This window comes from Passer domesticus, chromosome 1 (genome assembly GCF_036417665.1).
Source record: "Passer domesticus isolate bPasDom1 chromosome 1, bPasDom1.hap1, whole genome shotgun sequence".
In the NCBI taxonomy this organism is placed as follows: Eukaryota; Metazoa; Chordata; class Aves; order Passeriformes; family Passeridae; genus Passer; species Passer domesticus.
Genome location: NC_087474.1, coordinates 138681050 through 138708780, shown reverse-complemented (window position 1 = coordinate 138708780; position 27731 = coordinate 138681050). Strand labels below are relative to the sequence as shown.

Here is a 27731-nt window from a genome sequence, read left to right as displayed (position 1 = left end):
ACAAAAATTTAAAGTAAAAAGACTTAATTGGAAATAATTTAAATGTGTTGTCAAACAACATTTTTACAGGACAAAGCTTTTGTAATACTATACAGAAGTCAGCTTCCATCAAGATGACACTTCAATATTTCTCTTTCTAGTATTTTTAGGGTGCAGTTCAGCAATATGAGCACCAGGCCTACATTTACAAAACATGTGCTTGTCCCCACAGGCAGGTAGATGATGTACTTCAGCATCTGTTTACACACATAAGCTTTGTATACATAGTTGGTGTGTATACCCCTTGCAAGTACAAAACAGGCTCTCGCATTGGAAAACCACAGTACTTAAAATACCTAAACCATCAGATTTCAAATCTCTTGCTTTGGTATTGAGCCAATAGAAAATTCACAATGCCATTCTTCAGTCTTACACAGACTGAGTTTTTAACCAAGGAAATAAAAGAAATAACAAGTCTCAGTATCCAAAGAAATCTACAAATACATTCATCAATGTGTAGTACATTACAAATACAAAGGCAATATATGGAATTGCTATAGTATGAATGAAAACCAAGTAGTTGTAGGAGAGCCTGAAAGACTTCCTAACACATTTTTTCATGTAACATTAAATGTCACTGTGGCAATGATGATACAGCAGCTTCTACTACATTGCTTTCCGAGTTGTACACTCCATGTTTGATTGAAAAGCAGGGTAGGAAATTAAAGGCCTCTGAAGAGCTCAGCAGCAACACTTAAGTGCATTGCAAACATTGATAATCTGTGGCACATAGGAATTCATGGATTACACAGGATACTTTCTTCTATTTACAGTATCATACACTTGTATAAAAGTCTCTGCTGCATTTCTTCTTTAGTACCTAGCCTGTGGCAAATCACAGTAACATTAGTCAAAGAAAAAGCAAATCCTATTTTCTCATAAAAACTAAGAAACTAATGGGTATTACTTATCCTTGCTTAAGGTACCTACCCCTCTGAATGCCTTGAATCCCAAAATTTAATTGGCACAAAAACATTTTGATAACTTAATACAGAAACTGATTGCTCATGATTGCTTAACCTCTTGACTTAATCATCACAATCACTGCTGGAGAATTATCCATTTTGTTAGATGTCACAATTAATGTATTAAAAAAAAACCAAAAAAACCACCCAGACAAAAAGTAAATCACCCCTCTAAAAAAAAAAAAAACAACCAAAAAACAAACAAAACAACCTGCAAGAAAGAAAAGAGACTTGGCTTTTGAGTATCTGATGCATGATAGGAAACACCAATGCAATGGGGTCTATCACATCATGCTGCTGCTCAGACACCAAAGACTACTGCAAGTCTTCACAAATGATTACATTTATGGAGATAGTAAGCAACTTGGCTTCAGTAAAAAACTGCCTTATCACCAAGCTCAGAAGGACATCTGAGCCTTCAAAGCAGTTTCTGGTATCAGTCTGAAGACAATAGGATTTCTGGGTCCAGCTAGGATGGAAGCAAATAGAAGGAAGTAGGAAGAAACATTGCACACAATGTGGCACAGATGTAAAAAAGACATATTTACACTTGAAAATGCAAAACACACTAGAGTAGAGGAGGAAAAACAATGAAATAACATGACCTTTGTCACTGAGGACAGGCGGCATGGCCCTCTACTATGACACAGATTTTTATATATGTATTTTAAAACTTTAAAAAATTGAATATGTATGACTCAAGCAGGAAGACAATGTAGAACAAAAAAATCTGTGTTTGAAGATCAATTTCACATCCTTTACAAGAAACCTGGACCCATTTCCTTCCTGGCAAAACCCTGACAACATAAGGCCTAAAGAGCCTTTAAATAAAAGCAAGCGATACAAAATTTTTAAATACTCACTAACAGTTGCATGGGAAAGGTTTGTTGTGAGACTGAGAAAGAAGGGCAGAACTGCTTTTAGTCAAACAGTTGCATACTCTTCTAGAAAAAAAAACCAATAAACCAAACAAAAAAATTCAATCAACTACACCAACTGACTATCAGTTTACTAACCTTTGGGTTGAAATCCTCAACTAATCTATTAAAAATGACCTTGCAACACCTGAACATAAAACAGGGATTACCTGCTATGATAAAATGACTTTTTTTCCAATATACCCTTCATCAACTTTTGATGCCACACACTGAAGAAACTAGATTTGTATCAGTGAATGGCAAGTGCCATCAGGCAACGATCTGCACTACACTGGTGGCTTCCTCTTCATCATCCTTCTCTTCAACACCTCCTTTTTTTAAACTTTAAATTAAAAATCAATCTTCCATTTGGTAATTCAGAGCCAGGTCTGATCTTCTTTGTCACTTCTGGCCACACTGTAGGATGTCTTTAGATACCATTCTTATTTCTTGCCAATTCCATTTGATACTTTTGATTTGGAGTGTCGATTCCTCCTTCTAGATGAATGGCTTTCACTATTGACTGAATGTTTTGGTGGACTATTGTCAGGACCTGCTGAGAAATAAATATTTATTTAATACATATACATATTTATTTAGTTGACACTGTCAAACTCCTACCCGAAAGGCAGTAAGGCTTTAGAGCTACAGTGCTAACAGTATGGATTATTTCAGGCTAATACAGATTGGTTGATACTTGTACTCCATCTAGTGGCCTATTTTTTTTAAAGCAATGTTTAAGACTCCTGTAAAATTCTTCCTTCTCGCCCCCCCAAAAAAAAAAAAAAATTAGAAGTTTGCTATAGCAGAGTGGTGAAACATCTTCCATTTTAAATCATATCAATGTTTAAACCTCCACATTGGGTATTCATGCATAATGCCCAACATCTACAATAACGGCCTGGAGTAACAGCAGAAAAAAATCAGTTCACATATTAAAAAATAAATACATTTCCAAGAATCAGAATTTAAAAGTGAGCAAAGAAAAGTAGTTTTGCAGATTATTTATCTGTATTAGTCCTGCAGAGATGTTAAAACAAGTCCTGCTGAAACTAGGTAAGTTTCTCAAGCCTCATTTTCCAGTGCTGAGCCTTAATTATACCATTTCAGGAATACAGCTACAGTAGTACCAATACCTCTGCTGAATTTAGAATGAAGCCAGGAAGCATCTGGACTGTATGGACTGTCTTCACTTTCTGATAAGGTCTGCAAAAACAAGGACATGTGTCATTGGGATGCCGGTGGTTCATGTTATCAGTACTCCTCCCATTTGCAACTGGACTTAGAAACTGTAGCAGAAGTCCTCATAAAACATTCAGACAGTACTTTGGACTTTTCCCTTCCTAGCTGGAAGGCACCACACAGAAGATACAGTAAGAACTCACCACTTGCCACATGATCTGTTGTGTAACCAAGTATTCTTAACATTCCCCTAGCATTCCACCTGTACAATGGGAACATTAGCTAACCATTCATCCTTGAACGCTTTGCTAAAATTACGGCCTCATTTTGAGTAACTAAGAGGACAGCATTCTTTAGAAACCACAGTGTAATTTGGGATCTGTCCAAGGCCTGCTGAATTCAGAGTTCTTTCTATTGACTTCAGTTACACTCTAGACCATCCCCCCTTATCCCTATTTATGCTAACTCTGGTGAGGAATTCCAAAATCTAGGCACTCTGGAGTCTTAACTCTGGAATAAAAAAAAAAAAACACAAAAAAAACCCCCAGGCTTCTTTTATACAAGTACCTTTTCTCGGTGGCCGTAGTACTCTGCATACCAAACCATTCCATATAAACACAGGAAAGTTGTGAAGGCCTAAACAAAGGAGGAGAAGAAAAAGAACAACATGAAAAATTATCTGTAGAACTTTTTCCAAATTCCTTGCTGATTCAAGGTCTCAGAGTCCCTGGAGATGCCACATTCAGAGTTTCATGCTCTGTTTCTCCCTGTACCTTTTGTCAGGATGAGTAAGACTCGTGTGTCAACTTCAAGCTACACACAGAGCCTGCCACCATGGGGTATGCAGAACAATTCTCAGTGGAAGCACTAAAATACATCCAGATCACTCACAGGAAACACTGCCAGCAGGATTTCTGTCCACACTCTGTACAACATCACATAAAGACAGTTGGTAGACTCTTGTAGGTATATTATCAGGAGCCACAGTTCTGGGGGAAAACCAAATTTTCCTCCTCTCTGCCCCATGCTTCAGGCTAGGTTACATACTTAGTTTTGTGGTACTCTGATCTGAGAAGCAATTCAATACTTTTCTCCTCTGAAGTATCAGGAATAAAATCACCATGCTAAATAAGAGAACAATAAATTCTGACTCCCCATCACCTGTTTAAACAGTGGTCCCAATTAGAAAGGAGAAGTATTTCTCTGTCAGCCCATTATAAATGCCTTATTTTTCACTGACCATGAAAAATGTGCTTGGCATCAGAGTTACAAGTCTGGTGAGACAAATGTCCATTTACTGTTATAAAATGGGCATTTCATGCTGCATTTGCAGTAATCACACTGAAGTACAGAAAGTTACAGGCTTACTGAGAATGATTTGCTTGATAAATGAGGGTTGTTTATGTAGCTGTAAGACTTCAGTGTGGCACAACACACATTGCTTATTAACACTGTCCATTAACTCCTGTTCATTTCCAGCAGGCACGACAGCAAGCTCCACCAAAGCTAGATTGAACTGACATCATCTCTCATCAAGATAAAGCATCCTAGATCCAGTGTGTTTCATTGTTCAGCACCAGTAATCTGCTATGTCAAGAAATGAGAAAAGTTATTCTAGTCCCTTCAATGTGAGTTCTAAGCAATCTAGCATTTGTTTTTACTAGGACATGGATAAGGCTCTTTACCAGCTGCCCCACAATGATCCCCTGCTGCCAGTGTTCCAGAGAGGAAGCTATTTAGATGCTTTCAATGCTTTTGTCATGCTTTATGTTTCACATGAGAAATTTCACTTACCACACAGAGAAGCCAAAACACAACATACAGTATTTGTGTTTTGGAAAAAAGATCTTGTCCAAACTTTATGCACACAATAGCTTCAAGGAAGGCAATTACCCTGTGGGTAAATGAAAGTAGGGAGGAGAGTGATTAAAAACACTAAGGATTTAACTCACATGTTCACAACTCAGATCCCAGACTGTCAGCTCTAAACAAGCACTACCCTCTAGTGAGCACACACCTCCCTGACAGCACCATTAAATGAAATTCTTTGACAAATATAATTTTCTTTCTATACTTTTCTCAGCATAAACAGCACACAAAAGTGATTGACTGGCAGTTCACTGTTCCATGGGGCATAAGGGAACAAGGAGTGTCTGCCAATAGCAGAGAATCTTCAATTGTGTCTACCACTGTGCTTCAGCTCTCGCCACATATGAATTTCTTTTCCATGCTGAACACCCAACAGACTCCCTTGATGGATGAACTAGAACTGTGCTTTGTTTATTTCTCTACTAGATGCAATTTTACTACAATTCTAAATTGCCTAGTTTGTTTGCTTCACATGTATTTCCCATATTTTCACATATGAGAAAATTCATATGAAACAACATTTCAAATTCTCTGAGAATCCATGCGTTTGCTCTGGTTAATCTGTAAACTCAGGTCCACACGACAGCCTCAGAGGATTTGGGGAGAAATGTGAGAGAAAAAAATGCAGTTTTTACATTTTTTTTATTATTTTAGTGTCAGAGAGGAAAGTATCTCCATCTCTCCCCCTGCTACCAAGTGTTTACATCTTTCCAGGTTCAAAGCTATGAAGGCTTTTCCACCACTTGTTTATGAATCCAAAGTTTCTATTGTCTGCCATGAAAATAAATCTAGTTTGTATTGGTCCTGAAGAGAAAATTATATATGTTTAACAACAGAAGTGTAGAAAAGTGACACTAAAAACCTGCATTAAAAGTGTAGGAAACTGACTCATCTCAATCTGAAGCAAATAATGAAAAACACTATTAAATTTAAAGTGTAATAGTCAGCTTGTTCAATAGAGACTTGAGGGTTGTACATCTGAGCAATGCATGAAAGCTCCTCCTCACCAATGTGCAGACACCATTAACATCACATCAAGTGTTCGAGTCTCCCAAGCTTGACACTGCAGGACACATTCCCTACCAATACCCTCAATAACCAGTTCACAAAAAAATGCACTACTGCCTTTCAGGGAAGACCCAGTTTCCCCCATGACAGAGGAAAGAAAATGTGTGCTTGACTAAACCACTGGTATTGCAGAGATGGTCCTGGTGCAAGTAATAAATCACAGCTTTCCCTGTACTATTCAATGTGACTTCCAGCATACTGGGGCCAAAACTTAAAAATGTGGCAGTAACACCCAAGTGACAAATACACAAATCAATGAGATGCATATTAGCAAAAAACTGAGAGCAGTACTATTCTCTTGAGTCACTAACTATTTTTCTTTCTTGGTTTTATATTGTTCTTACTGATCCAGCTGTAGAGTAAAAAAATAATGAAACTAAACTACAGGAGTGGGAAGAGAAAGACCACCATCAGGAAACAAGCTCAGGGTTATGATACACTCAAAGGCATAAACAAAACAACAGGCTATTTTAAATAAGGACTAAAAAATAAAATACAGCTGTTTGCCCTGAACTTATATATTCTTTCTGTTATTCCTGCCAAGAATACTTGGGTTGAGCACATTTTACAATAGGAAAGCTATTACAGCTGATGAAGTGTTAAATCAAGGGAAAGAAGGATGCTAACAGTGAAGGGTGTTAGTGTCCTGCTGAAGGGTGATGAGAGTACTCCATAGAACTAAATATGGTAAGTTTTCATTCAAGCAAAATGGTCTTGTAACATTCTAACAGATTTTCCTTTTTGAAAGGCTTCATCTTAATGAAAATAGTGCAAGTTCAGCAGGGCTGTTGCATTGGCCTTGTTCATGCTTTACATCACTTACTGTACATCTATCAAGAGTGATGCAATAGTTACGTCAAGTTGAAAAGAAACAGTTTCGTACTAATGAAAGGCACTAATTTTAATTATACCCATAGTTAGGCTGCTTAAAAATCCATTTGTGCCTTTAGAAGTACCTTGGTTACCACAGAGATGAATGTTCCATATACTTCTTTTAATTGCCTCAGAAATTATATTCTAGATAGTTACATTACTGGAAGATTTCCTCTTTTTTCTGCAGTCATCAGATGATGCTCTGTTGTTTCTAGCAGATTACAGAAGTAAGCAGTAGGAAGAAGAATACTTATTCCATACACATTTCCCACTATTAGACCAGACTGTGGGTGAATGTTCTACTGCAGTTAAGCAGTAGAACATTCACCCACAGTCTGTTAAGCAATCCTGCAGACACGTTTGGTTATCTATTTATTGACACACGTTACATTAACGTGTTCAGTGAGAGCTTTGGACCAAGGATGATGGGTTCTGGAGTCCTTAACAATTTTTCAGAAGCAACCATGCAAACTCTTCACTTAAAGGTAACCTCTAAGAGAAAAAGAGATTGCAGTCAAGGTCACCATGGCTCATAGTACACTCACAGAAACAGTGGATAACCATGGCTTGTTTCACTGTCCTCTGCTGTGATGCTGCTAACAGCAGCAATGCCCACCTTGGCAGCCAGGAAAACATTACCCTCACAACCATCAAGCAAAGGCAAGCTATAGAGGTAAAAGCTTTTTCCTTCTCACCTGACTAAGAATATGGGTAGAAAGGCCAATGGTGCCTTGAAAGACCCTAGCTTTTATCCAGCAGGTCCTAGTTACTCCTTCTGTTGTCCTTACTCAGTCCATCACTTCCCATGTTCGACCTCCAAATTCAGAATTTTCCTTTCCTCTGAACTTGCAAAACCAAAACAAGGATTGGCTTCATGGGAACTGCCTGTTCCTGTGCTGGACCCATCCTCAACACTTGTCCAAGTGCTTCAGCAACGCAGCAAGAACACTTACCCGAACACCCAGCACTGAGTTCCCACCCTCTTGCACTGTGTGTCTGTGAGGTAAGCATAGTATTGCCTGAGAAGGGAAGAAAGAAAATTCTTCAGTGAAGTTTAAAGTCCCCAGGATATTTACATATAGAAAAAAACTTTGTGTTACAGATGTATCTATAGTGAAAATGAAGTGCTGATGGTTAAATTCACATGCAATCATTCTGGATGTCTACCAGATGGCTTCAATTCTAGCAGGACAGATTATCACATATATCAAATAGCTTGAGACAACACAGAAAACAATCCTGAGAGCAAGAGCTGGGAAAGGACCCAAACTAGTAGGCTAGCAGCATTTGTCTCCTGCCTCTCCACCGAGTCTCCAATTCTTACAGGCAAACTGCAAGAGTTTCAAAAGAATTAAAGACTCCTTCATTTTTTTCCACAGTTTATCTTTTATTTATTAACAATTGCATTTTCTTGAGAAATGTGGGTTTGAATCTTAAAAGAATATGGCTATTCCATATCCTGTTTGAATGGTCTAACCACTGGCATATTTTCCTCTCAAGAACAGTAGCATTTTTCACTATTCTGAAAACAGTATGGAGACCATTCTGCTCTGCTCTCTATGCTCCAGAAACTTTAAAGAGTTTAGAGAGGGGAATTCCGAAGAGTGGAATCAAAGTTTCTGTCCTCCGTTTCTGATTTCCACTGACAGATGGAGAAGACAAGTGTTATTACTTCAACAATACAAGGACTGCTAATGAACAAAGACTTCTACAGGTGTGCAAGTGCTACAAAGGAAAAAAAAAAAACAAAAATTCACCTATACAAGAGCTCACAGGGTGTTTTGGGTGATTTAATTAATAGTGTGAAATCACTGCACATAACTTAAGACACTACTTGAGGACTAAACCAATTCATGGCTGCCATTTAACTGGCCAAGGTAACAACACTTTGGACATGAACAGAGAATTCTCTGCTTCTAACTTCAGATCTGTGTGCATTCTGTCTACCTCCAACTATGGAACGGGGGAAAAAAGGAAATTAAGGAACTTTGTTAACAATATAAAATGGCATGCATGACCAAAAGCAGATTCATGCTTCTACACAGCTGTCAATGCTGCATATATACTTTTCTGTTCTCATAAAAAGCTACTGCTCAATCACAATCAGGAGCTCTTAGAAAAACCAGCAGCTCTGGTTTTCCTCATCTACACTTTTGGGAGCACCTGACTCATTAACTTGAATACTTTCACAGGCAGCCCTCAAGGATAATATATGCAGCTAACTCACAAAACAGGGTGATGCTACACAAACAGGAGAAGGAACAGACTGGCTCTGCATCCCTATGGCAACACATTGTTATGTACATTTTACCTCATTAGTTTATTTGTGAGGAAATACATTTTATTGACAAGAGATGATTGTTTTGCATTTCATGGTGGCAAAAGCATACATTTTGTGAAATGTGCCATACTTATTCACTAACTATATGCAGTTCTTGGATGCCTAGAAGTTAAGCTACTTTAAACTGAAAAAAACACTGAAACAAAAAAAATTACCTGACAGTGGGTGCTGTAATGATTCCTATGAAGAGAATTCTCCCCCAGCTTAAAGGGTGGCTTGCTTGGAACACAAAGATATGTTTCAAAAAGAATGTGTTCAACTCAGTTAGCTAGATCAAAAAAAAAGCTAGTTAATAGTGTTCAACTTGCATAACTCCTGATGAATTAGTACAGAAAATGTGCAAAGATTAATATGGAAACTAAAACATAAGACATTCCTGCTCTTTTGCTAGGACAAGCAAGTAATATAGTAGTAAAACAAAAAAATTCTCCCCCAGAAACCTCTATCAAAGTATTTGCTCTCTTTTCCAAAACTCATTAAGGGACTAGACACTAATTCACCCTATAGAGAGGTCTTCTGATAGCTTGTATATCCTAAATCAAGTATAAATAACCAAGACAATTTTGGGAGAGAAGCAGAAAAGACCATATATTAAAAAAACCCCACACCTCAGAAAACTATATTAAATATTTACCGTTTTCCTTTAAAAGAGTGAATTAAGCATTTTTTTTAAATTACAGAAGTTTTTAAACCATTTGTGACATTATAGAGTCTTGCTAGATCAATGACAGTATTCTGAGTATCAGTGATCCATTCAACAGGAAATGGGAAAGGAAAAAAATCCAAAAAAGCAAGGCAAAACAAACAAACACCCCACACACAAACCAAACAATCCCCTGCCACATCAACACAATAAAACCAAAATAAATTAAAATTTCACCACCTAAACTCCACTGCCTAGCAGTTTTTACGTCTGTGTCAATTGCAAAAAGCCAATATAGCAATCTGTAATGTTTGACTTTTCCCACAAATTCTGTAATTACACTCCTGAACTACCACATTGCTCCCATCAAAGTGCCCTTTCCAATTCCACATTATCAATTCATTTAACTGTGTACTTCAGCAACAGACAGACATTCCATCAGAACATTTTTTAGTCCAACATAGCCAACAAGTAACTGAGCTGATGGCAGCTTAGATTTCACAGAATTTATTTCTTACCTGCCAAATAATCATGAAAAGGTAGACTCCAGCCACTCTCTGAAATGAAGACTTTGGGTCAAACCAGCGGACGTAGGTCCAGCTGGCTGGGGTGAACTGTAATACAGCCCTTTTGATTTTCCCTGTGGTTGTGTGAATGTCCCTGGAAAAAATAATGGCTGGAGTAAATACAAGGAATATGCCAGTAGGAAAAAAACAAAAAAGCAACAACTCTGTTACTGATGTTTCTGAGGAACAATCACTTTTTTTTGACCAACAGCAGAGATCTCAGACACAACTATGTACCAGGCAAGGGAGAATTCAGAAAAATAATCTATTAAGCATTTCAGTCAAGGTGTGTATTCTCCTATAAAAGTCTTCTCTATCCTCGGTCAATAACTCAGTAACTAACTACAAAACACATTTATCATTCTCTTCCCAAAGAAACAAGGACAGCAATTCTGCAACTTCCTTGGAAAATCTAGGGGTTATTTCTTCCTGGTTTATGTTGCAACTGCTCTTACCTTAAATGCTCCTTGTTCTAGAGCTCACTGACATCAATCCTTCAAGAATCTGTCAGATTCATTATTCATTATTTGTATCAGGGACTGGCTCCACAGGTTTAATAATACTACACCTCCAGCACACATAAGCCCTGCTGTTCTGATAGCAGATGCATGTGAACCTCCCGGAGAGGTGTGATAACAATGTTAAAATCTAGAAAGGATTTAAATTCCATTTTGAAAGGGGATTTTAATGCAGGCTCATCTGACGTATTACTGATAATATTAATATTTTGATAATATTAATTCAGATGAGCAACAGCATCCAATGGACACTGAATCTAAGAAAATCTCAGAGCTTCCTCTTCTGAAGGAGGACTAGCAGGACTAGAAGCCATTTTTCACCCTGTTATTTCTCTGGCCCTTCTAGACCAAAAAAAAAACAACCCAAAAAATCCTTAGATTTGATATTTCCAATATTTGTATTCTTCTAGGCTAGAGAGAACTTAGATTAGGGAGAATCTTCTAAACTTTAACATCTGTATTTATTAAATAAAAAAAAAAGAAAAATAACCCAAAAGGGCACATGCAAAACATTCTCATGAATTAGCATCATGTTATAGGTCAGAAAAATCTACTCATGCATTTAAAAGAACATGAGGAAAAATTGTTCCACAAAGACAGTAAAGACTAGTTGTGCCATAGATAGTCTGCTGTTTAAACTTTCAGTGACCCTCTAAAAATAGAAGGACCATCAACTCTAATAGAAATGCAGGAAAACTGAATTCAGACTAAAGGCTGGATGGTTCTTAGAGTAATTAACCAATCTGTGAATAAAAAAAGAAAAGCAGTACAGAAATTCACACAAGGTACAAATCTGGAAGTCAAGAACTGAGTTCCTTTTCCATCTCTCAAGGCAATTCACTGCACTAGACCCTGTTTCATGATAACCATGCTTGCTACCAGCAGGGAAGAAGGCAGGAGGGGGGCAAAAAGCTATGGAACAAACCATACCTGGACAGCTAGGAACTGACATACTAGGCCACAAGCTGTTGCCCTTTTACACAACAAATGCCTCTTTATTTTACAGTTACTCCTTTTATTTTAGAAGGTCAGCAAAGAGGTAAGGCAATGCACAGCACAGGTACCACCAGCCCCATGCCCCTACTGCAATTACAGCTAGTGCTGACACACTGCCACACTAATGCATCACCAAGGTGAGCCCAAATCTAGTTTAAAAATGTGTGATGAGAAAACAATCACAATTTGCTTTGCTCCCTGACTTCCTCAAAGTTTAATGTATACAAAATAAACTGAAAATGCAAATAGCTTTACTATTTTGTATTGTCCATTGGCATCAATGCTTATAACTTAAAATTGCAAAGGAAAATCATATATATAGTCACATCAACAAACATATACATACAGGAACATTACTATGACATCAATATTTAACATTTAAAATAAAATTACAGCATCGTTAGCACAGGCAGTTTCTATGCTATTTTTATACATGCAAAACAATGTTTATCAAGCTTTAATTTAGACCTACTTGAAGCTTGCCCAGTGATAGGTCCTCATCTCCAAGAAACGACAAACTACCATGCCCAACCAGATGCCACCCCCGTTACAGAGCAGGATGTCCAAAATGACTTGATCCCACCAGCATTCAGCAAAATTAGGCAGAAGGTGCATGAAGAAGAGCTATAGAATACAGCAAAAAGACTCTGGGTGAGGAACAGCATAGAATTAATATAAATTCACTTTTAAAGTACACATTCAAAAATCAGCTTTTCAGTACACAGCATACTTCAAGGGCATGAGCCACAGCCATTGAAATTTGATGGACATCCTTCCATTAACTTCAGAAGGCCTTGAACAGAACCACACAAGACATCAGAGGTTTCCTTCTCACTGTTTCATGTTGAGGCTATGCTGCATATAAGGACATCATGCAGCTGTTGGCCTCTCAAAGATGATACACGATGTATTAATAGAATGTATGAAACAAGCAGAACTACTGCTTTTCTTGGATGAAATAAGGTGGTTTGTGCTTTAAAAAAATAAAATTAAGAGAATCTTTGTTTCATTTTTGCTAAATAGTTTTAACTAGTATGTTTTCTAAACCAGCAACAAGATGCAGCAAGTAAAATGGATGCATTTGTAAAAGCTGTCAGTACTAAAGCATGGTGGTGTTCAGGACAGAGGACTTCTTTATTTCAAAACTCTATTTTCAGGAAATTTAGTGACTGTAAAAAAAAATAAGAGTTCAACAACACTTCAGACAACATTTCAGCAAGCTTTGCTGCTATACTTAATACAGAATGGCTCAAGAAGTTAAGAGGACATCCACTCTACTGATGCAATGAGGGGAACAACTGGCCAGAGTTAAGGCAAGATATAAACATATTTTACCAAGAGCTAGAAACAGATTCACTGCCTCTCCTTCTCCTTTAAGAAAAATAATTTTATTATCTTATTCTATGTGAAAAATCACTGCAATCAAAAAAACAGACTGGAAAAGTTACCTATGGGCAGGAAATCAAGACAGCCACGTGCTGAGCAGTTCCTTTACAATACTCAAGGAGACAATTAACAAAATACATAGCAAATTAAATAATGTACCTCCACAAAAACAGTGCAATTCTTGTCAGTGAATGTACGTACACTGTGGCTGTGGAAGATTGGAAGATTATTGGTATGATTTTGTAATAAAGTATCTTTTGTTCAGAGATGTAAGCATAAAGTACTGAAAAAAATCAGATTTGAGAAAAAGAACAAGAATGTTTTCTGTATACAACAGAAATGAATGCTGGCCCATTTACAGTGCATTACAGTGACTAATACTGGCAATGACAATTCTGTGAAAACTCTAGCAAAAGTGTACCAAAAGCAGGTTTTTTTTTAACAAAGCTATGTGGATTTCAACCTTTACAAAAAAGAAAATTTGAGTTTCTCTTCAGGAACCAAGTGATACAGTGTTGTTCATGTTCATTGGTCGTGGTAAAGTTTCCCTTTCATATTTTTAATTAATTTATCCTGAGAGGGGCGATAGCCTACAAATGTCAGTCAGATCCAGGCAAAGACACCAGAAGCTACAGATGAGGCAGCAAGACCCAGAGCACAGGTGTTGTTAGCCTGACAGCCTCTAAGGCTCTCTAGCTGCTTTCTCACAATGAGAGACCAAGGTCTGCCTGCTTCCCAACTTTAATCCAACAGTATGGAGCATGAGCCAAGTTTCCCATTTCAGAGCAAGGAGCTGGCTGCAATCTGTGAATGCTAATAGGAAATACTCAGCTAAATCCCTGTGTAAGTGCCCTGATAACTTCTGGAGGTTTCTAATTACTCTCCTGAATTATTTAATTTATCAAAAATCCATTTGAGTGGTGATAACATATCTGTTTTGAACCTTGTCCAACACATTATCTGTTCCAATAATCTGCCTTCCAACAAGGGGAATACTAGACACCTGATGCTGTGTCAAATTGAAGATGAGGACTGTGTGATAAACAATAAGAGTATAAGTGAAACAAATCCAAATACATTATTTTCCAGAGAGAAAAAATTGGTACAACAACTAGCTGAGATGTTTTCTGTGAATGGGTACTTGTGAAATCCCAATGTTGAGCAATTTCAAAATCACTTAGAAAACAGAGTATCCTTCAATGCTACAGAACAAAAACATGTTTTGAAGAGGAACTCACAGCAGCAGGATTTTTAAACCCAAAATGTAATTTTAGATTAATAAATCCTTATCTATGTTTCTAAATTTACAAATGCTTTGTCAGACAAGCCAAGCACTCTCAAGATAGCAAGCTTTACAGAAAACTGATTTTGAAGACTAAGTTCAGATGTTTACATCAAGAAGATCCCTCAACTCCATTTCACTTGTACATTATGCATGCCTATACACAATGTGTGATGTTGTATGTGAGGTACAGGGACCAAGAGAGTAGATCACAGATATTGCAAGGTGAAAAAGAACAGTTGCTCTGAATCAGGAAATATGTGAAGTAGAAAAAGAAGCATGATCCCCATAACAGCAGCAAATAAATTATGAATGGCACAAATAGGCTGACCTAGACTTCCTTTCTATTCAAGCAGTAATAAATCACTTACATAAAACCCAGCTTGCTGTTGCCTGTTCATTCAGCTGCATCAATTACTCAGCATCTGGCTTGTAAGACTTAAAATGTAAACCTATACTGAGAAGTAGAGAGCCATCCTTCTAGTAACATTCACTCTTCCCCCAAGAACAATTCACATCTCTTACCTTTGCTGATAATTGAGAGGGAAGTGGCCTACCTCAGTGAGCTCCCAGGTGATGCTGATAGTCCAGCAGAGCCCATAGCTGCGGATCAGCAGAGCCTTCATAGCCCAGCCCCAGAAATGCCCAAAAGCAAATATATCAAAGTGGCTGAGGATTCTCTCCCAGGTGATAACATGACAGTTCACTGCATACTCCTGTTATGAAAATAAAAAAAAACAAAAAACAACAGAACAAAATAACTCCATCAACACACAACTTCAGAAAGAAGAAACATTTTTCCATCCAGTACAATTAAGCCTGGAATTATAAGGGTATTAAAATTAGCATTATTTCATTTTCTTATCCTTCTAAACTGTGGCAGAAAACTTCCAGTATTAAGGCTCAGTGCCATCACAGTACAGCTCTAATTTAAAGAGAAACAGAATGGACCTTGGTGCCTGAAGAAGCATGTATTTCCTAAGTGACAGAGAAACAACAAAACCAATAAAATCCGTAACAATAAAACCAGCAAACAATACTCCAGAAAATACTTATTTGCCTTTCTTTGGAGTCTTGATTTGAAATAACCACCTTTCTCCACATTCATGCTGTCTGGTATTCTGATGTGGCTCATTAGTGGCTAATCCTCCTCAGTTTCTGATATAATGTTACTCATGTCCGTGTTTACTTGAGTATCTTTTGTGTCTTATTTTCCTCATGAAAGCAATTTCCTAGAACCCATTCATAATGAAGACAGTCACAGGCTTGAATTGAAAAAAAAATTAGAGGAAGATCAAAGGGAACTTGAAAACATTTTTTTGCAGATGAGCAGCAGATTCCTTAAGAATGCTAATTAGTATTCTAGTCACCAATGACAAAGAAACTGGGTTCTCCAAACATGTTGTACAGCAAGTGCTAGAAATCAGTGCCCAAAAAGAAAAAAAAAAAATGTATGCCATCAGGAGGCTGCAGTTGTGGGGTTCTGTCTCATCACTGGACACAAACTAAATTATTCCTAACAGGAAACACACATTTTATAAAATCTCTGCTCTTCAATCTTCCTAAAATACACATTGCCACCTGCAGGTGACAACTCAGCACTGCTCAGTGCTGTTAAATCAATAATTCTTTTTCAGGCCAGAACTATTGCTAATCCTGCACAAATGAATATTAATCAAGTTGAAGATGAGATAACAGAGAAAGATTTAAATCCTGGCCACCATAAAGAGAAGAATGCACAATTTCATATAAATCTGTCTATCAGCAGGCAGCTAAGTCCCAGTGTGGGATGACAGGAGTTGTGTAGGTTTCTCTAAGTAATCCTTACTGCTGGTGCTTTCTTGCATGCCTGTGCTGCTGGTCAGAGAAAGGTGCACCATCTGTTCTAAGGATGGTGATCCTGCAGCTTTAGTGCACCAGGAGAACTGAAACTGGCTCCTTTGCCAGCATGAGAAGCACAGAATACACCACAGAAGGTGCAGGCTTCTTGCTACACCACAATACCTATGATGAGTGAACACAACAAGGCTACTCCAAAAGTAAGGTTTTTTCCACAGGTCTTGCTTTTTTATTTTGTTTTTACTGGGGCTTTTCCCTCTCTATCTCATTTTTCCAGCTGCAGTTCTGCCAGCCATACAGTGAAATGTGTTGAACTTTTTTTGATACCCAAGCAACTTTGCTAGTCCTGTACAAGCGACCAAGCTGCAGCCTTCATTACCACTGAACTTTAAAAATTTACTCCAACTTCAAATGACAATATCTGGATTGCAAAGCAGACCAGGGCAAGTTTCCAGTGACTGCTGCAGTCAGGGAATCTGCTGTACTGTGGTTCTGTGCCAGTAGTAATACTAGTCCTCCCCTAGTTAGAATCTGTTTCTAATTTAAATGACAGGAGAGCCAGGTGAATCTGACAAACCAACAGATCCTTGTCTCAGCACCCTTTTGCTGCTCAGCAGCACCACTGACACCAGTGCTGGGGCTCCATTTAGCCATGTGTCCTCCCCCCATCCTAAGGGCAGGCTGCCCTTACCCCTCCAGCAGCACAGGAGGTTCCCTGCAGAACACAAAGTCACAGCCCAGAGCTGCACAGCACGTTCTGCTGACAGGCTGAGGTGCAATACCTGAAGCATGCAGTTTTCCAGGCAAGGAGCCTGCTCACAGCCCTCACTATCAATCAGCTAACATGAGCTCACTGCACTGTAAAGATTTCCATTCCCCCATGTGCTACAGGGCACGAGTTTGCAGCCACTGCTGATGGGGTGCTGTGTGTTGGCTTGCATAAGCAGTAAATAGCCACATGTGAAAGACAAGCAGTCAATTTTCCTACTCATGAGGCATGAGCCCTATAAAAGCACCTGGAATACAACAGGTGACCATGGTGGACAGATGCACAAACCCAAGGTCAAGGGACCATGTTGGTCACATGGTGAGGAGTAATTTGAGGTGATAATGAGGAGGGCAAGACTGGCAACTCTTGCCTCCCCATGCAGCCTCCTCTTCTGCTTGGTGCCCAACTGCTCACACTGTGCTCTGCTTGCCTCCCTGCATAACTCACACCTTTCTCCCAGGCTTCCTTTTACAACCTCAGCTCCCTGTGTTTGTGTCCCCATCTGAAGGGGAACGTTCTCCACATGGAAAACTCTTTGCAAGTTGCTCAGTGAGCAGAAGAACAAACCTGGCTTTCTATGCCACTCCAGGTTATGGTCTATGGAAATCATTTCCCAACAGTAACAGGATCAGTGCTCAGTTGCTGACTGACTGGAAGGAAGCAGAGTCCTGCAGCTGCCATACAAACACATACTCCACAAGCTCCATAGCACAATAGTGATGTACTAAGCTCAGAGCAACAAGACGAGACCAAAGTTCTTTGAGTGCAGCACTGTGGCATCAAAAATCCTGATCTGAGACACATACCATACAGGTTTCATTTAGATATTACCTTGCTAAGTCTATTTTCAGTATCCACGCTCATATCTATTACCAAAAAGCATCCAAAGCCACCCCACTGCAAACATATATCCTCTTCCAAATGGCACACTCATCCAAACATCTACATTAGGGAAAAAAAATATACTGAGAAGATTCTTTTCCAGCTGATTTCAGTATAAATAAACTGCTGACACAAAGGACAAAGGGCTTGTTGATTCTGTCAAGTATAGCCACAAACTTACACTGCTCGTGACAACAAATTCAGATTTATCCATTCCCACTCATATAAAACAAGCCTAAAGTATGTACAATAAAGTGCCATGGATACATACCATAATATCTGCTTCCCTTGTGGCATATCGAAGATTAGGGTCCAGCCAGTACATCACTGCTTTTACCTGCTCAAAGTTGAGGAAGAGCACGAACACCAGGAACAGAAAATAAAGCACACTGAGACCTGCAAAAAGACTCAGTTTTAAAATCATGCTCACTCACAAAAAAAATGCTTGGAACACAGAGTTCAAAAACTGCTTTCAAACAGTTGTTCTACAAATGAATTTCTATACACAGCAGCTACACAGAGAAAAGCTGAAGAGACACCAGTCAGATGGAAATGTCTGAGCACTCAGCCCTTCATATCCCTCCTGTGACAAGTGATACAACACATGCTCAACTGCATGAACAAAATCAGTCTAATCAATTTAGACATGTGTAGCACAAGGCTGTGATCAGGAAGCTTCTTAGTAAGAGATACACTAGAATCCAGGATTGCATTAGCTCTGTCCCTTTGCTTTAAGTATTCTTGGTCTCACTAATGTAAGTCCCTAAGCCTTTACACAGATTTCAACATAAAGGTCAATTTAATAATGCCACCTGGCAATTCTGAGCTGTGCTGGTAATAAAGAGTAATTATAAACTAATGCATGTCTGAGTTACTTTTGTGAGCTGGAAAATTTGCTGCTTGAACCTTTTAAAGATAAATAGGATTATTTATTTTCACACCACTATAAATTACGAAACACGACTGCATTTAGGAGTACCATTTTTCTCCTCCATTCTGAATAAGGATTTTTTTTAAAAAAACTGAAAAACTTATTAGAAGTTGAATCCTAGGTATAGCTAGGATAGATGAAGCTTTTTTTTACATTATTCACAAGCTCCCAGATATCCAAGACCACAATTGGAGGAGGCATACAAACACCATTTCCACAGCCTCAAATGTATCCTGCAGCAACATCATGGAAGGCAGAAAAATTAATGTAAATAAACTAAGGATCTGCCATTCAAAATAAACTGCAGCAATTCTAAAAAGGCCTTTTAAACTATAACCAGGACTCACATGCTGATAGCCCCCAGTGCACGCCAGAAAGCAGCTTTTGTTCAGAGACACACATGCACAGGAAGTATCTATATGGTTCTGTGCAGTCCCTCCCAGAAACACGAGGGCCACAGATGTCACCCTGCTAAATGAAGCACAGCCTGCAGCCCAGGGTGCATCTGGAAATGTTGAGGATGCACCAGTCCTGCCCTTCATCTACCAAAGGGGTCTGAGAACTGAAACACAGCTAAATGAACCACACCAGAAAGAGAATTACAAAGGGAAAAATGTTGCTCCTGATTTTGCATGAAGCCTTTTCCCAAAAGTACAAGGGTCAAGCTCTGACAGTATCAACATTGAGAATGACCTTTCACTCCACATGTGGTGAAACCTGAAGTGAGCAGCAGGACCTAGTGTTTCCAGTAGGAGTACTGTTTCCCAAACTTCCCAAGAAGCAGGTTTGTTAAATGAGTACTGTCTAATCAGCAGTATCCTCTCAATGTCAACAGATGAGTAATCAGCTACTTTGGGAACCTACTTATTTTTAGATATAAGGTGGTAGGAGAGAGGAACATTCAGTCTGCCTAAAAAATAATCAAACATGCAGTCTACCATATGCTCTGTGAACCCCGAATTATTTGAAAATAAAATTCCTCATGATTTTGCTGTGTAAATCAGATGTTTAAGGAACAGGATTTCACTCGTTAGTTTTGTAGCTAACAGAATTATTTTTCAAACTATGAATGCAACTGGTATTTACAGGTATTTTTAATGAAATAAGTTAAGAATATGAATATATACATGTCGAGAATATTGTTAATTGTTAACCTATTCAATGATACAATTTAATAACCATATAAATTAACAGCATATTTTGCCAATAATGAAAAGAAACAAACTATTCAACTGTGTTTAGAAGTCAGACAGTATATGCAGCAGCTGGAGTTGGAAGAGCGGACAGTAGGAAAGATGTGGGGGAAGGAGACTGGGAAGCACAAAACAGGATTAAAACTGTATCAGAATGAATGATCCCTTTTTTGTGATTTCATTTACACCATCCTGACATAGAGTAACTACAATGATATTCCCAAACATAACTGAGAATAGATTATAAGCAACTGCTCAGGAGCAGGAGGAAAGTAACATTCACACAAGTTTCATGCACAATTATGGTTCATGACAATTCCATTCATCAGAAAGCTAAAAAGGCAGGTCCTGCAAAATCAGTGCAAAAGTTGGAAACATAACTTACCAAAAACCATCCTCCATAGAGCAGGATGAGGACGTGTAAAGGGTCCTACAGACAGCAAAAAAAAGCTTATTAGGAGACAGCCAGTAAAAACCACAAAATTTGAGTATATCAGCTATGACTACTTGGCATGAGCATGGATCAGCTCTTCATCAAACTATGTAATACACCTGAAAGCTGGAGCTCTATGCTGCTAAAAAAAAATTTCAGCAGATTTCAGTGGAAAAAGGAGACTGCCAGTTGGTAACATGAAGACAATTTTTCACTGTTTTTATGGAGTCATGTCCAGAACAGTAGCATGCTGTTTGTTCAGCAGACACTACATCTCAGGTGTCACCTGAGGATGTCCTGACCTGGTTTCCAGACTGCAGGTTGCTCCCAGCCAAGATATCCCATACAAATTTGTCTGTGTTAACAAAGAAACATGGTGCTTAGCCTTCAAGCCAACAAGAAATGTTACCAAACAGGCCTGCTGAAATTTCCAAACTGAGCATCATATATAGCAGACAAGAAGGAAGACATGCTCTTTACCTGTGTCAAATTATTTACTTTAGAGCCAGGGATGAAACTAATTTATTAGACTAAAAACCTCTCAGCTAATGTGAACAGTAGAGAAGGTAAATCTGGTGAAACTGGAAAATGTCTAAAGATTAATTGTACATTTAGGTAGCAAGAAGTGGCTCAACAAATATTTTCAGCACACACTGCAGACCACTCTTTCACCACTGTATGCATAAAGCTCCTTTTTCTCTGGCATTCAGTTTTTCAGGCAGCACTTTGTGAAAAGTATGCATATAGGATTTTTAACATATCGGAAAAACACATCCCAACTCTGCAGCACAAAGCTGCCCTGACCATGATCACTGTTTTTTCCTGAACATTGCCAACTGTGAGACAGTTTGGATTGACCCAAGAATCACGTTTCTGCCGACAGGAATAAGCAAAAATTAAAAAACCAAAACAGACAAATCACGTATAAGCATTTCTTCCACAGAATTAGGTGACACACAAATGTTCTTACATTTTTATACTTTCTGCTCCTCAAGCAACTACCAAAACTTTTGTCCAACTTTAACTTCTACTGAGCAACTGTGGTTTTACATTGTAAATGCAACTTAAACTTAAACTATTACTATCTTCTGGTAAGATGTTGTGTCTGAGAACTTTTAGAATTACACTTCTGTTGAAATACACTGAAGCAAAGTCCTCCTAAACACTATTTAAGGGTCTGTTGGCATCACTACTTACAACCTGAGCTGCAACTGCACATCTGCAAATAGGACACTGATTTTGAGAACTTGACTTCCTTGTTAAATACAGACTATAAATAACAAGCTATAAATAACACTTATCTCTGCTCAGTATGACTACAACCATTTTTAGACTGTTCCTTAATATAAAAGAATTCAAATGAGTAAAGAAAAAAAATACACTGAAAATTGGTATTTAAATAAAAGTAAATACAGTGGCAATAAAGAGAAACTCACATTTAAAAAAAACACGCAGTACAAGCTGTATAAACCTTACTCACCATTAGGAAAAGCTAGAACACTGATGATTAGAAAGAAGAAAATCACAGAGAGGATACCCCTCCAAATATTATCCTCTGGTACAGAATCATCCCTAAAGAGACAGACAACACAGTATTAAAGTACATTACAAGGATGAAGTCAAAAGGCTCTCAAGATATATTATTTAAATAAAGAATACATGGAAATTAAATATAAGAAATATGCATGCCCATTAAGTAACAAGTTAAGACAGTAATTGCACTGAATGATTTTCACACTACACTTCTGGGTGTCTCTTTCTTACAAGTGGGTTAAATATTTAGTAAACACATGCAAACTATTAGCATTGTTAGAAGTGAGTTTAAAAGCAATGACCAAATTTAACATAAGGTGAAAAAAATCTTCCTGCTTTAATTACTTTTACTTTTACACCTAAACTAAAACCTCTGGAAGCCTGGATGCAATTCCCAGGTTTCCCTCTACTGTTTTGATGGTACTTGCAATACCCTTCACTTCTCTTTGCCTATCCTCAACCATCAAATGCCTGAGATGAGGGCAGAAATAATGATTACAATCAGTCTTTACAAATAATGAATGTACAGCTTAGAATCTGTAACAGAGACACAGCACAACTTAAAAGACCCAAGGAAAAATATCAATTTGCTTTTAGATCTATTAAGCCAAAGCTCTGAACATAGCATCATGCATTAGTTGTGCTACTGTCACATTATAGCCACAAGAGAGACCTAAGAATTCAGTTTGGAATGCCAAGGTAAACTTGACAGAGCCCTTTCTTTTCAGGCAGGTAGAAGATTAACAAAATAACCCTCACCTAACTTTTCTAAACAGCAGACAGCTTCTGGGATACTTCAGTAATACAAACAAACAAACTTCAGACTATGATAGTATAAACAGTGAATACTTCATAATGTATATAACCGACTACAACCAAAATCAAAGTTTTACTATTTGGGTAGTTAGCATGTACTTAGGACCAGTTTATTCATTTCAGTATATTTTTTTATTTATTCACAACACAATAACAAAATAATTCCTAGCAAACTTTGAAGGTATAAAGCTCTTCCTGGAAGTGCATCTGTTACATTTCTGGATGGTTCAGTAAAGAATCCATGACAGCATAAATGACTCCACATTAGATACTCGCTGCAGTTAGAAAATATTTCTCACTTAGCCAAATTATTTTTCTTTTCCTCAGAACTGAACCTTAACAGCTTCACAGCAGGCATTCATCACTGTGAGGCATTTAAGCACTATGTTAGTTTAAATGTATGGAAGGAAAAAGTGCATTAAACACCAATGGTTTCTCTGCAGGCCTTAGGGACTTCCCACAGTGTTTTTTTTAAAACCAGCTGAGTTCAGCTTTACCAGTCATTTTCCAGCAGCCATGCTGCACAGGCTGACACCTTATACCAGTTATAAACTCCAAGTCCTAGAGCTTAACTCTGGCTCCCTCGGCAATCCCAAGACCTTATGCCATCCAGTGCACTTCCTAGCCAGAGCCTCCAGCTCTGATGCCTCAGACAGCAAAACCACATCCCTCTTCTAACACATGTAAATAACACACTGGAACACTCTGCCATGGCTGCCACCAAGAGGATGAACTATTTTTTTTATATAGAACAAATAATTGCAGTTGCATCACATCAATTCATCACGGCCAACAAAGAAGTGAAAGACATCCTGATCACATCACTTAACTGCTGCACCAGGTGAGACTAAAGGTCCTCACCTCTGCATATCAGGATTCTGAGTACTACTCAGCTTCAGAAAAGTTCTCCTAGTCATGTTGGCACCACTTCCCCCAAAAATCAACAAAGATGTATGCAGTGTTAAACTGTTCCAAGTGAGTGGCAAGGCATTTTATTTTGGCTTGCAGATACATTTCACAAGGGATAGACACCTAATCCTCCTGACAGAAGCAGGTTAAGAACAGGTGTGAGCAAGAAACGTGCTGCTGCACACTAGCTGGTATAAGAATTACAGTGTTTACCTGGAAGAACTATTTTGGGGAATGCCAAAGAGAAAGATGCAATCATAACAAGCTGCAATAGGGAAAATGTGCTAAATCATCTCCTCACATAGCCCAAGAACTGTTGACTCTGATTTTGAAATACAAGCATTCATGCAGCAGAAGCAAGGTTTCTAATGCCTACATGGGAGGACACATGAAAATTCTCTCAATTTTAACCCACTTTATGAGGGCATTTATCAATTCTGTGGCTTTTTAGAGAAGAAATATAAAAAAAAAAGTGCATAAAAACTGCATAATCTTTATCCCTCTTAAAAAAAAGCAGGGGGGGAATACTCAGTTGAGGAAAAAATAGCTAGGACATTAAATTTGGAATGCAGGAGAAAGAGGAAAAACATTTCCATGAACTCAGCCAAACCTAAATACACAATAATCCAGTTTAATCAAGCCCATTAATCAAGGGATATGGAAGACAAAAGCTCTACATCCTACAGGTTTTACTCCTGCTTCCACAAACCCCAGCAGCTTCATACCAGCAGTCTGTCACCCTTTTCAGTCCTATTCTTGTGTCCCACAAAACATCCCCTCCAGGACTTACTCCTGCCAGTTGCCTCTGGGCTCCCAGGGCCACACATCTCTATTTAGAGTGGAAGAGGACAGGGGAAGCTGGAGCCTTTCCCCACCTTTGCCCCAAGGCACAGGATGGAAGCAGAGGAGCCTCTGTCTGCTCATTCAGCAGGAAACAACCAAGGAAGCTGCAGCCATTGTCAGAAGCACTAGAAGGATGTGCTTTAAAGAACAGAATACCTTCTACTCCTCACTTTAACACAGAAAAATTAAAACCACATTTCTTTTGGACTACTATTATAAATATTATTATCATCATACCTGAAGATTCCTGCCATCTGAAGTTCAGTTTCACCCTTATCTGTCAGCTCAAAGACAGTAGCAGCTGCTCTCAGTGATCCTAAGGAGGACTTCATGTTATGTATGGCTTGCTACACACAAGGGAAAAGCATCTTCTAAGTTTCTCAGAACCCTCCACATAATTCTGACACAAAGCAATTATAGAAGAGACAAGAATTTAAGGAACACAGAATTTCCTCTGTCTATGGTGAAGTTCCTGAAAAACTAAATTTTACTTCACAACATCAGCACAAATCTATCATAGAAAATTCCCCACTCAACAAACTGCCCTGGACAGCTACGGAACAACTGACAGCACAGGGGAAGCAAAGAATCACTTGTGACACCTTACAGGGAAGCCTACAGGGCCTTGTGCCCAGGAAGTGGGAAAATGAACTTAAGACATCACCTTATTGCATGAGTCAGTGCAATAAGCTGATGGAAAGGAGCACAGACTGTAAAGCATGTGGGAAAGTATCTCCTCCTCCCCAGTTGGTCAAGGAGTGTGTATGGTTTGGATTGTGTCCCAAATGAGGCCCAGAGGCAGCACTCTGGTATCACTCAAGAGATCTATGAAACTCCTACAACAGTTGAAAATAGCAGGAGAGGGGAGAAAGTAAAATCAGAGTACCTTCTACAACCTGAAGAGAAATAGAGAAGAGTTAAAGAGAAGTCAACTGGTAGTTAAACACAGGAAGTGAGGCAGAGAGAGACAGAGGAAAAAAAAGAAACTGAAGAAGTCAGAAAGACAGCAAAACAAACGGAAGGACAAACCAGCAATCCTCTTGGAAAAATGAAAACAAACATCCAGAAGTGAAGCAATTTATTTGGGCCTAGAAGACTCCAAAGTGCTGAATATGCTTCTTGGCTCATCCCATGCTTGAAAGAATTAATGGCAAAATTCCTTCCCCAAAGGTGAGCAATCCACTAATCTATTAATCCTCCAGAATGACATTGTGATGAGAATTTCATAGTCAGAACTTTGACCTAAATTAGTCCTTCAGGGAGAAAAGTGATCAGGCAAGGGGATAAGGAGCACTTGTAGCAAAGGTCTGTAATTAAACAGTGTAGCAGAGCACAGAAATATGTCTCTGATTTTGGAGTTAAGAAGGGATCCAAGTAGACCAAGTGATGTGCTCACCAAAAGTATCTCCCCTGGGGCCACACACATGTTGAAACAAGAAAAGGCATACCTCAGACCATCCACAGTTACACTATTTTACTTTTCCTTATGCTCCTTAAACTCAAGCGAGGTTTAGCCATTATTTCACAGCTGATGAAAACTATACATCTGGATTCTTAGAATAAAATGAGATGACACACTAAACAGTGTATCAGGCTTAGTGACAAATAATAATCTTCTTGCATTAAATGGAGAGTTGTCATTGTATTAATGTTTTAAGGTCACTTTCAAGGGGGGGATTCACCACCATCAGAGTTTAAGCCACAAGACCACTGAAATCTGTGACTGTGTACACACAATGCTACAGAAGTTTAAATGAGCCTAAAACGCACTGCACTACCTAGCCAAAACCTCTCAGGAAGCACTGCCTACATACTGCACAACTTAGTCTACAGGAGGATTAGGCAATCGTCTTCACATCCAGTAGGAGGCAATAAAAAGCATACACAACTTCAAAAAACATGCAAGACAGCCCTCAGACTGCACTGCTGTACCCTTTGTTTTCAAGCAAGGTTCCCGAAAAACCTGTCTGTTCCTGGCAGGATGGCCATGAATAACTGCAGGGGCGATGCCCACAGAGCCCTCCCTCCCGTGGTGCGCCAAGGCTGTGGCTGAGCCCACCCGTGCCAGGGCCTGAGCCAAGCTGAGACCGGCACCGGCAGTGCCACAGAACACTCGCTGCCATCCGCTACACGCCTGGGAAACCATCTACATGCCTGATGTCACTGCTCGATAGCCTAATAAAGCCCATTTCTGGCAACTCCCTGAAACACACATTTTAGCAGAGACTTTAGCAGAGATCCTCAGAACGATTAACAAGTTCCCAGAGAACGCAGTGGGGATGATAACCGCTCTGGAAGGGCGGGGAGGATGCCCGCTCTCCAGCACGGGCCTGCCGCGCAGGGGGCGCGGGCGGTGCAGCGCCGGCCCGGGGAGCGCACCGCGGGCACGGCACGGCCCGGCCCGGCCCGGCCCGGCACGGCACGAGCCGCGCTGCCCCTGCCCGCCCGGGGCCGGGCACCGACCCTCGCCATCCCCCGCCCGGGACCCCCCGGGGCTGCCGGCACCCAGGGGCGGGGCTGCGGCTGCCCGCGGCGGCCACGCACCTGGTGAAGGCGAAGGCCATGAGGCTGAGGATGGTGAAGCTGAGCAGGGTGATGGTGTGCGGGCGGTAGAAGAACTCCAGCGTGATGTCCTCCACCTGCTGCTCGTTGATCATGCGGAAGTGCAGGCGGTAGTTTACGTCGTCCTTGCTCAGGGTCCGGCTCCCCACGCACGACGCCATCTCGCCCCCTCTGTGCCCTGGTCTCAGCGCGGCTGTGGTTGCGCGGGGCGGCGCGGCCCGAACCAGCCCGGCCGCCCGCCCGCCCGCGCCGCGTCCCGCCGAGCGCAGCCGAGCGGGGCCGCGCCGCGCCCGCCGCGCCGAGGGGCGGAGCTCGCCGTGCCGCGCCCACGAGCCGAGGGAGGGAGAGAGCAACGGAGCGCGGGAGGGGGGCGGCG

General features: G+C 39.7%; 1 protein-coding gene across 2 annotated transcripts; it reads right to left on the bottom strand.

The window, feature by feature from the left end:
* Nucleotides 1-7: 7 nt before the first annotated feature.
* Nucleotides 8-27640, bottom strand: PTDSS1 (phosphatidylserine synthase 1). Of its 2 annotated transcripts, none has more exons than XM_064392303.1 (13): nt 27338-27640; nt 22173-22264; nt 20645-20689; nt 18407-18531; nt 15203-15361; nt 12450-12601; nt 10416-10557; nt 9410-9522; nt 7867-7932; nt 4898-4997; nt 3671-3739; nt 3058-3127; nt 8-2477 (listed from the first exon to the last, which is right to left on the bottom strand). In XM_064392303.1, exons 1-13 carry the CDS (start codon nt 27514-27516, stop codon nt 2365-2367), a joined length of 1425 nt encoding a protein of 474 aa, XP_064248373.1. In that variant the 5' UTR covers nt 27517-27640; the 3' UTR covers nt 8-2364. The 2 variants fall into 2 exon arrangements, with proteins under 2 accessions (XP_064248373.1, XP_064248382.1); XM_064392312.1 differs by having other exon boundaries at nt 8-2474.
* Nucleotides 27641-27731: the final 91 nt, after the last annotated feature.